The 11468-nt window shown below is 45.9% G+C and overlaps 1 protein-coding gene across 1 annotated transcript; it reads right to left on the bottom strand.

The window, feature by feature from the left end:
• Positions 1–2604: 2604 nt before the first annotated feature.
• Positions 2605–5094, bottom strand: LOC109739540 (uncharacterized). The gene is made up of 5 exons (XM_020298622.4): positions 4855–5094; positions 4153–4295; positions 3625–3757; positions 3424–3541; positions 2605–2827 (listed from the first exon to the last, which is right to left on the bottom strand). The coding sequence occupies exons 2-5, from the start codon at positions 4160–4162 to the stop codon at positions 2759–2761; spliced, it is 330 nt and encodes a 109-aa protein (XP_020154211.1). The 5' UTR covers positions 4163–4295; positions 4855–5094; the 3' UTR covers positions 2605–2758.
• Between the last annotated feature and the right edge of the window lie 6374 nt (positions 5095–11468).

The raw sequence follows: 11468 nt of genomic DNA, 5'->3' as shown, positions 1-11468 counted from the left end.
GTTTTCTTCTGGAATACTTGTATCGCAAGATAAAATTTCTTTATGTATACTCTCGGACGTTTTGACCACCGTATCGCAGAAGTATCCTTTGTTCTTGTTTTCTGTTGTTTTTTTGTCAGATTTCCTAAGCCAGGCATCATGTCTTCTTCCACTTCCAACAACGGGGGATATGATGCTTGGCTACTGCAGATGGAACTAAGGAGAGAGGAAACTGAGGAGGCCACCATGGAGGAAGATGAAGGAGACTCGCTCTGGGTTTACCCCCGGCTTCTGAGAGGGGTACTCTGGCTGGCATATCCACTACGCCTAATCATCAAGCCATGAGGTCAATGAATAACCAAAGGAACCAAGAAGTGCAAGAAGAGCTTCCCCCAAGGAGACCCTTACACGGGTTACATCGGAACAATTTTCATACTTTGGTTCATACTTATGGGGTTGAAAATACTCCTCGTATGCACATACCATCCAATTGGGACATATCTCGTCCAAGAGAAAGTGATGCAGGAACAAGTTCGTGGTGGCCTGAAAATAAGCATATTATGGTCGAGGTAGAGAAAATACCGAGTTAATCCGCCAATTGCTACGAGAAATTCAGAGTGTGAGGGAGATACTCTTGAGCATTATGAAGGACAAGCCCACTACTCTAACAATGTGACCACAATGATGCTTAATCGAAAAAGGTAACCCTTTTGAGCTTAATGATGAGTATGACTCGTGTGATCCAGTGTCACTATTAGACCACCTAGGTCAACACACATACATGGTGATTAAGCCACTGCCCCTATCCTTGATAGATGCTAGATTGATTGCGCATGTTCTAGTTTTTTTTTCTTTCATATATTCAGAGGATTAGAAGCATGTTGTCTTGCATATTTATCAATTTCAGTTCATCCATCTTGAAGCTTTGATTGATTTGGTTATTTTGACCAATTGGATGCTACAAAAATTCCTAGGAAGCCTCCCTATCTACCTATCTTAATTCTTATCTCAATTTTATTTCTTACTTAATCACAAAATTTGAAACAAGTTTCTTTCGATCCCTCCGGACGATGAGCGTTCAGAGCATTCGATTTGATTTAAGAGTGCCTATTAAAACCTTTTTCTCGAAACCACCAAACACAGTTCTCTTGGTCTTGTCGATGTGACAAATGGATCTACTTTTGGTTCTTCCGAACAGTCGATCGAATTCCACTCGGATCCACCGAGCAACTCTTCACAGAGCAAAATATACAAGCCAGAGTGTCCGAGTGAAATTTAGTCGGAGCGTCCGAATAGTAAGTGAGTATTTATATCTTGGATCTGAGTCGTTTTTTAGGAATTCTTGCCAAAAAAAACAACTCGGAGACACCATCACGCCTCTGCCTCGTGCGCCCCTAGCGATCATCCTCATGCTCCCATGACCCGCGCTCGCTGGATTTGCCCGTCAGCGGCGGCAATCAACCCCACAATCGTCGTCGTAGTTGTGCACCACCGAGTTAGGGTGCATACATAACCCTTAGCGCATCCATGTCCGATTCAGTGCTAAGTTACTGCCGCAAATACATAGGCCTTGTACAATGCAGGGTGCTTAGGGGATGCTTAGAGAAATAAATCAGACTTTTCTTAAGCACCGGTGCTTATTTGTACAGGGTAGACGTTTAATTAAGCGTCTCTTCTATAAAAATAGGCACATGTGCTTCAGAAAAACCCAGTTTATTTTTCTAAGCACCTTCCTAAGCATCTAGCACTGTACAAGGCCTAAGCAGCTTGATATTTGTTGCATTTTTTGGCATTTTAAATATGTTATGTGGCTTTCAAATAAGCATAGCAATTTACTGAAAAGTCCTTGGATCACCTATAAAACTAATTTAAGCACTTTATCAGATATGTTCAAATGCGAATGTTGTATCATGTTCGACATTGAGGCGCTTGCGAATTCATTCTTGTCTGCATATTTCAACCATGTCCACCTGATACGAATAAGGCGTCGCATGTTTTAGCTAGGGCTGGTGAGCTTCTCTACTTTTTTTCTGTTTTCCATGGTGTTGCTCCCGAGCTCATCCCTCAAACTTTGTATGATGATTCTCTGGAATAACATAGTGCCAGGTGTTTTGGAAAATGAAATCCCGGTTACTTTGAAACTGTAACCAGAAAATTCATCCTTGAACAGGTCTGTGTCATAAACCAACTCTATAGCCAAACATTTGAATCAACTGGAGAGACGGAATGGCTCCCTGAAGCGCGCGCTCTCGAGATGAACACTCAATCTAGATCCTCATTTGACTTGGTACTACCATGAAAAACCCACACAACACTGCACCCCGCAACTAAAATAGGTGTATCAGAAATTCAACCTCTTAAGAATTCGACAAGCTCAGACGACGGTGCTATACTGGATAATGACTTCCAGGTGTATCAGTGTATCTCCCATGGTGAGTTGCTGGTAATGACTACAGTTTCAATCCCAGCAATTACCTGCTGAATGGGCTACCTGTATGGATTTTTCCTCTAATTTATGTAATTAGATCTGTAGCCTCTGGATTGGAAGCTTTTCAGAAGAAACAGTCAACTGTTCCCACCCTCTTAGAAAGATTGAATAACTGACTCGGGAGAGACGACAATCAATAGATGAAGCCCTTCGATAAACACTTGCATATGCACTATGATTACATGATGAACTAAAACGATCTGCTATCCTCAACATTACAAGTTGCCTTCTGAATCCCTCATCTGCCGATAAACAACCAATCATCCAGGCCTGTTCTCCCTGCCTCAGAAATCACTTTTGTGCCCAGATAATCAGAATGATGGAGAGGGTAATAGTTGCCGCGGTAGTGAAGATGGCCGCCTGCACATACCAAAAAAATTGAAACATTCAGAAGAAAACTTGCTGTAACCAGAACTATTTCAGAAAGCTTATCAGGACAGAAGAAGAAAAAGTGCAAATGATGTAAAGAGTTGCCAGCACGACCACTGTTTAGTAACTGAAACATTAGGAACAACACTTGCTGCGAAGAACAAGTTTGTCAAGGTAAAAAACTGTTAAAAGGACTGCACACTGGTTTGAAACCTAGCTTTGATGTTTCCACATGCAAACAATGGCACATAAAAATAGAAAATAGAAAATATACAGATGGGGTTCGTTTTCACATATGTGCATTTTCATATAAAAGGATAGAGCAAACGGGATTAAAACACACCTTGACTACAAAAATAATCAATCTGTGAATCAATATGGTGACAGAACCATCAACACATCTTCTAATCAGGTCGCATGATGGTTTACATGCATGAAGAAATGACTTTGTACAGGAAAACTCTTTTGCTTTCTGTACCTTAGATATGGTTTATCTATTACACTACTTTGCATCTATGAGTTGTTTTCTTTCAAGTTACATTAATTATAGCAACATGCTCAGGATTTACTGTGGAAGGACAACCTACCGCAATAGCAGAGGCAGCAAGACCCGGGCGCTCTCGGGGATCCCTATTGTAGTACTTGCAGCAGTAAAGAGTCGTTGCATAGTACCAAAGCAATGGACACAAGAAACCTAAAAGAAATCTGCAACCGAAACATGTTTGATTTGCCAGATGCAGAATTTGAAAACTGAACTGAAGTTTGCGTGGATGGTAAGGGATTCTTACGAGGACCATCCTATTCCGCAACCAAAGCAAGGAAGGCGTCTCTCAAACTTTGCCAGCTGTGGGTTCTCTTCATCTCTGAGTAGGGTGTACTTGCCAAGACACCCTTGACAATGGCAAAGATCATCCGAGCTTGCTGTGCAATGCCAAGTGTGATTCAGATTAAGAAGTAACCGTATAAACAAAACTCAAATAATGCACATCATGATCAAGCTAAAGCCCTAATAAACAAGGGAAAACTGTAAACTCTGAATCATAATTAGGTTATATCTCGCTGATGTTTATACACTATTATGCTAAAGACCGGTATGATCAAGCTAAATACCGGTATGTCAACATCATGTAATAGATATTACTGTCTTTTAGAATGACAGACTAAGGGTTCTGTTCTCCTGCATAACGTAAGCGATCTAGCGGCAAAGGAAATCTTAATTTGAACTCAAAAGATCCTGCATAACGTAAGCGATCTAACGGCAAAGGAAAACTTAAGTTCAACTCAAAAGACAGATACAAGGTTGGAAAAGCAGTTACCTTCTCCCATTTAATCTAGAGCTGTTTAGGGAAGATGCAAGCTTAACACCAAGCTGCTTTGCAGATTCCTCCTTGCTGGAATCAGCTCAACAAGTTTGGTCCGAGGAATAAAACAGAACAGTACGCAGCTTGGCACATAAATCCTGCAAATGGCGTCAGAATGGTCATCTTGCTGCACCGGAGAGAAAATTATATATACAATGCAATTTCTGTATGAACGCACATATCAGTCTAGTTGGTTGGGACAAATGTTGTGAGCAATTGCAAGTATTCTTTCATGGCAAAGAGAAAAGTAGTGACCAGCAGGTGCCATGTCCAAAATTCCAAACATTAGCATACAGAAGTCGGCAGCACACTGGACTCAGGAGAGTATATAATTTCGAGCTATTCTTGTTGCTCTGAACTCTAATACTCCAACTCTCGTTAGAATAGAACAAACAAATCTAGACGAATTCATACACTGCGGCCGCGCTACCGGGCCGCCTCAGATCGGTCTCGCGCGCTGAAGAAGCAGCTAAGCTAGCCAGACCAGACAAATCGGCAAGAGCACCAACCAGTCTACCACACAGCAGACAGACGAATCGGCAACTACCTCGACGGGGATTCAGGCTTGGGTCGCCGGCCGCCACACAGCAAAAGGAAGAAGGGAATCCACCCAGATAACCCAATCGGTATAGGATAGGATAGGATAGGGTTCCTTACCCGCAAAGAGAAGAAGCCGATCCAGCACCAGCAGGTCCGCGTCGCCGCCGCCGGGGCAAACCGCGACGGGGGGAGAAGAGAAGGGCGGATGAGGCCGGGAGGGGAGAACACCAGAAGGGGCGAGAGGGGGCAGGGGAGGGGAGAAGAAGAGTGGACACGAGGAGAAGGCCCGTAGTATTTGTGTGGAAGCCGGTACCGGTGCGGCGGGTCTCGTGCACCTACCGCCACGCTATGTGAGCCAGGCCAGACGATGGAGACCCGAGGGCGGCCCTTTTTAACACACGGACAATGACTTGTTTGTGGTCGACAATAGATAGATACTAAGTAGAAGAGAGAACAAGTCTTTGTGTCAAAATATCACACCCGGCGGGCGCGGCACGGTTTGCAGGAGGCTCTTTCGGCGTGCTACACGTGCTGCCAAGAGGAGAATAACGTGGATCATATCTTGGCACAACGTGTCTTTGCGAGGCAAGTGTGGCACGGATGTTTCGAGTACTTGCAAGTCAATTTACACATCCCGAGCCATGAGGACTCCTTCATGGAACGGTGGGGAAGGGCACGGGTCACTTTACAGGGGCTGGATAAGCGAGGTCTCGACTCCATCATTGCGACAGCTTGGCAGCTTTGGAAGTAAAGAAACGCGAGGGTGTTCAATCGGGTCGACCAGATTAGAACGCCGGCTAATCTAGTGCATCGAATCTTTGAGGATATCAAGTTATGGAAACTTGCTGGAGTAGGAGTTGTGGCTTTAGCTAGATTTGTGAGAGAGTAGGCTTTTTTCTTCCTCCGTTGGAGTTGGTGTAATCGTGACGATGTTCGCATCCATCACGATTCTTGTAAAAATTGTTTCTCTCTTCTATAAAAATGCGGTACGCCTATGGCGTACTCTTGAAAAAAAATATCACACCATATCTTCCTAAAAAATACCACACCATATAGAAAAACACAACCTATACTTATAAAACCATGGTTCCATCTGGAAAGGCGACCAACGTCACTCTCTCGTGGATTGGGAGACAGTCTACCGCCGTCCCCAATCCCTTGCGGTTTAGGCATCACCGACCTTGACGCGGCTCGGTGGTGCCCTCCGGCTTTTATGGGCTTTTGCTGCAAATGGTCGGATCATGAAAGGCCGTGGACGAGATCCAAGCTCCCTTGCTCTGATCTTGATAATCTATTTCTTCATGCTTTCGATGATGATGGTAACCCTCGGAGACGGAAACAAGGCCTTATTTCGGCATGACAGCTGGTCGGAGAAGGAGGCCTTTCGCCAGAGTTACCGTGAGCTCTTTGGTGGCTCGGAGGTTAGCAAAGTTACCCTGAGCTCTTAGGTATCGTGTCACCAAAATTACGGAGGAGTAGCAAATAGCTTTTCTATAGAAATTGAATTAAGTTGGTTGCAAGAATCAACATGTCTACACGGATCAACCGGTCCATTCACTTGTGTTAACATTGAAAGAGATCCTCCTTGACCGCCAAAGGTGTGCTTCGGTTATTTACCTCTAGACCCCTTCCAGGGAGTACTCTCTCGGCTCAATCTATAAACCACAATTCCATAGATACCATGAAAATTGTCAGCGGAAAAGGATGTAGAAAGTCCCGTCAGAACCAAAGTCAAAAAGAAAACTAAGGTCTCTTCCTTCATAGTGATCCTCTGGCTATGTGTGGTTGACTAATAACGCATCATGCCAACATTGCCTTGGGGGAGGGGGTTGAATCCACCATGTAAGTGTATCTAGTGCCCCTTAGTGATTTTGGTGTATTGAAGACTTATAGGTTAAGAGACTAATGCATTTATGAGTGTATACATGTCTATAAGTCTATGAGGAGTTTGATATTTACAGACAAAGTCGACCCCTAAAAATGAATGTCTTCAACTGAAGACTTTGGCTTTCTGAAGACTTTGAGTGAAGAAATTGGTGTGACCTTGAAGACTTGATATTCGTGCAAGGAATTTGAAGTGCGAAGACTTTTGTTTTTGTAGTTTCCTTTTCTCTTTCTTGAGTCATAGGAAACACCGTACTGTTAAAGGGGGTCGAGGAAAAACTAAGGAAAAGTTTCCAAGTGATGCTTAACTCAAAATCCTACACCTATCAATCCCTTTGAGTAAAGCCATTGGAAATCTCATACAGTTCAGTCAATTTCTTCAGTGACAGAGACGAAGATCTTCTGGTCTCTGAGGAATTTGTTCTGACTGAGGAGTTAGGAATTCGCTAGTGCGGATTGCCTACAAGTGAGGAACGTGATAGCCCTGAGGAATTTGATAGTCAAATTTCCGACCGTTGTTGTGCCTCGCGCCAGCTGTCCCAAAATATCTTATCCACCTAACGGTCATATCATTGAAGGGCATTTATGTCTTATCATGTCAGGCTGCTCCCTAGGCTATAAATAGCCGCCCCCCTACAACCACTAGCTGGTTGGCTGCTCCACGATAAACTGACACTTGTCATTGAGAGCATCCCATCCTCCGAGGACTTTGAGTGAAAATCATCAAGTGAGGAAAACCCAAACCCAAACACCTACAAACCCAAAGTGATTGAGCATCACTGAAGAGATTGTTCCTGTGTGGATCCGACGCTTGTTACCTTTTAAAACTGTGCATCTTCCAGACGGTTAGGCGTCATGGTCTAGAGCATTCAAGAGGAAATTGTGGATCGCCGAGTGACCGAGTTTGTGAAGGTTTGGATGTCACCTGAAGACTTACCACGAGTGATTGGGCGAGGTCTGTGTGACCTTAGCTCAAGGAGAATACGGTGAGGACTGTGTGTCCTCAGGTTTAAATACCTAGCCACTCCAACCAGACGTACAACTGTCACAACAGTTGGAACTGGTCTACCAAATTCATTGTGTTCACCGAGCTAACTGGTTCTATTTCCTCAACCCTTTCATTTCCTCATTACTGTGTTGTGTACTAGATCTTTACTGTTTGAAGACTTTGACTGAAGACTTTCTCAATTTCTCCAGTTCAATTTCTTCAGTCAGTTTGTCTTCAGCCTGCTTATCTTGTGTTTACGCTTTCTGTACTCTGTGCTTGTTTTCATTTCATCATGATGATTGTGCTTCTGTTCTGTTATGCTTGCATCTGAGTACTTATTCCGCTGCTAATAGTTCTTAGGGATGGCAGTTTTGCCCATGGGTATGGGTACCCGCGGGTACCCTACCCGAAAACAATGGGCATGGGCATGACTTGGAAAGATATTGTACCCACGGGTAATGGGTATCCATACCCGCAAAATCTATGGGTAGGGCATGGGTATTCAATTGCGCCCATGGGTAACCCAATGGATACCCGAAAGAAATTAATAAATCCAAATTATTCCTATGACATGTGGGGTAAGCATCTAACTCCTATGGCCCAACCCTAAATCTTGTATTCTCTAAACCAGCCATAGGTCATAGGCCTGCAATCGCCTACTCGACACTCCTCTGACATCCTATGTAACTTCTTGAAACAATGAAATCTTGACTCATTGCCATCGGACTCCTCTAAACTCTCGATCCAGTGACCCCCAATTCCAGCTGCTCATTCCCACTACGTCGTGCTTCCACCAAGCGCTGCTCATAATCCCTTGATGCCTCCAAGAAGCCACCCATCGGAGGAGACTATGTTGGTGCCATAATGACCACCCATATCACTTGAATTTCAGACTCATTTCTCTAAAAAAATCAAAATTTAAATGCTATATATGGTACCCAATGGATACCCATTGGGTACAGGATACCCGATGGGTATGGGCATGGGTATCAATTTATGCCCATGGGTATTGAAGTGGGTGGGTATAGAAAGTTTCTATGGGTATGGGTTTGGGTAGAAGGAGGTTGTACCCGCCCATACCCTACCCATTGCCATCCCTAGTAGTTCTTTGCTTAGGAATTTCCTCACCCTGAAATTCCTCAGTGAAGAATTCATAAAAATCGCCTATTCACCCCCCTCTAGTCGACTTAACACACTTTCAATTGGTATCAGAGCAAGGTACTCCCTTGTTCTATGTGATTTTGGTTTAACCGCCTGGAGTTTTAGTTATGTCGACCGCAGGTATGATCAAGGTCTCTGTTGGGTGTCCTACCTTCGATGGGACGGACTATCCCTACTGGAAGAATAAGATGCGAATGCATCTTGAGGCAATTGACAACGATCTCTGGTACGTTGTGGAAAATGATGTTCCCTCTATCTCCTACCATCAACGCTGGTGACGTGAAGAGATTCAAGCAACTCGACTCTCAAGCAAAGAACATCATATGTGGCCATCTGAGCAAAGGGCAGTATGGCAGAGTGAGTGCTTTGGAGACAGCAAAGCTTATCTAGGATAGGCTGTCCAAGGTCAATGAAAGAGTCTCAACATAGCATGACTCTCGAGTTGACGTTCTTCCAATCTCTTCGACCGCTTCAAAAGACTCAACAATGAAAATGTTCAGCAAACCTTCGATCGGCTCACTGACATCTCAAATGAGCTTCAAGCACTTGGTGCCACTGACATCACCGACCATGAGGTGGTGAAGAAATTGCTGAGATCGCTTGATTCCTCATTTGACACTCTTACACTGATGATACAAGAACGTGGAGACTACAAGTCACTTGATCCCGCTGATATCCTCGAGAGGCTAAACACTCATGAGTTCCAGTTTGCTGAGAAGAGAGATCTCTATGGACCAAGCTATGGCAGATTACGTGCTCTGAAGGCCAAGGCAGTGTCGGAATCTGAAGGTGAAGATTCTGGTAGCAGCCTTAGTGATCCTGAAGAACTGAGCCAGGAGCTAGCAATGCTCGTGAGGAAATTCTAGAAGTTCTCAAGACGTGGTCTGTCGGGGATATACCCCGCGGTATGACCCGGCCAGAGTTATAACCCGGCTGGGACTTGGTAAACCGGCAGACAGTTAAGACAGATATGTTAAGTCAGATGATAACCCGGTAGGTGTTAAGTCAGATGATAACCCGGCAGGTCTTAAGTCAGATGATAGCCCGGCAGGAGATCATAAACCGGCAGGAGTCATAACCCGGCAGGCAATCATAAACCGGCAGGAGTCATAACCCGACAGACAATCATAAACCGGCAGGAGTCATAACCCGGCAGACAATCATAAACCGGCAGGAGTCATAACCCGACAGATAGAGTCGCCTGGGGTTAGTAAACCCGAGACGTTATGAAGCTCGAGACGTTATGAAGCCCAAGACGTTAAGAAGCCCATGAAGAGAAGTCAGAATAGTTTAAGTCTTAATCCGAGTTGGACTCTACATGTAACCCGCCCCTTCAACTTATATAAGGAGGGGCAGGGCACCCCAAGAGGGGGGGGGGGGAGAATAACCTTAGGGCTAGACATAACTGGGAGAGCCGGCTTACGGCGACTCCCTCATGATGATAATGAGACCTAGCCTCAAACAGCATGTAGGGTTGTTACCGGATGATATTTCCCGGGGCCCGAAGCTGTCTAATTTTTTGTCTTGCGTGTTGCGTCTCTCGATTCCGATCAACCCCTTCAAGCTACCGCGTAGATGCGTTGGCCTCACGACTAAGTCCTCACACTAGGACATCTGCCGTGACAATTCCACGACAGTTGGCGCCCACCGTGGGGCTTGCGCACGGTGGTGTTGAGTTCTTGAAGGGATCTCTTCAAGGGATTGAGGAGTTCACAATTTTCCCGATAAAGAAAAACCAGTTGGAAAGATCTGCAGCAGCATCAAGTTCATCGGCTTTGATTTATGATTGGTGGAAATTAGGGTTCTAATTCGTACCGTTGCCTTGAATCGCCAAGATTAACCAGAACACCACAAGTCGCCGAGGAAGCAATCACAGACCGGTTATCGTTTGTCCATGCGAAGACTATGGTCAAACCATCAGAAACCCCGTGGATCTACTACCTTGAGACCGTTCTACTTTGACCCGCTCGCGCGTTGAGCCGGCTCTGCTTCGGCCGCGAGTCGCCGACACACCTTGCCTCCTGGAGCTGTTGCTGTTCCGCACTGCATCGTGTGTTAAATCGCCACTTCCAAGGCTGGATCGGCCTGCACCCTCTCTCATGGCGGGTCGCTCTTCTCCAACTGCGGCTGCCCCTGCCCCTACAGCTGTCCGAGTCACCGCTGGAGAGCCGCCCCGCATGGACCTCGTGTCAAGCCGTGTCAAAATCATCGAGTCACCTCTGCGGCCTCGGGTCTTTGGCTGCCTCAGCTCGCCTGCGCCGCCGCAGTTCCTCGCGCCTACGAACGCCATCACGATACCGCCTGAGCGTTTCTGTCCCTACGACGAGGAAGCCCTGTATGAGTCACCCCGTTGCTATAAGTCGCCAGCGCCGCTTCATCTTCGACTCGCCCAGGAATCTCGGCGCCGGATTACCACTCCGGTTTGGTTCTGTCATGCTCCGCTGGTTTGCTGCTTTACTACGCCGCTACTCCGACGAGCCGCCCGTCGCGCCAAAGTCACCTCCGCCGTGCCACCTTCTGTCAAACCGCCGGTGCGCCTTGCCCCTAGACCATGGCCCCGACCAGTCATGGTCGCGCCCCGAGTCGCTATGTCCTACTCCCCCACCGCGTGAGTTCGTGCCCGCGGTGACGAGCCGTCTGACACTTCCAAAGCGCCAGCTTCATCCCGCTGCATCGCCGGCGCCTCTCCACTGTCACG

The sequence above is a fragment of the Aegilops tauschii genome, chromosome 3, assembly GCF_002575655.3.
Source record: "Aegilops tauschii subsp. strangulata cultivar AL8/78 chromosome 3, Aet v6.0, whole genome shotgun sequence".
In the NCBI taxonomy this organism is placed as follows: Eukaryota; Viridiplantae; Streptophyta; class Magnoliopsida; order Poales; family Poaceae; genus Aegilops; species Aegilops tauschii.
The sequence above is the reverse complement of the archived record's forward strand: the minus strand, read 5'-3'. Positions and strand labels throughout refer to the sequence as shown.

Coding starts and splice junctions, on each gene's coding strand:
- LOC109739540 (XM_020298622.4), bottom strand. Junction 3,542..3,624: donor TGCGGAATAGGATGGTCCTC/GTAAGAATCCCT, acceptor TTTCGGTTGCAG/ATTTCTTTTAGGTTTCTTGT. Junction 2,828..3,423: donor TTGCTGCCTCTGCTATTGCG/GTAGGTTGTCCT, acceptor TGGTATGTGCAG/GCGGCCATCTTCACTACCGC.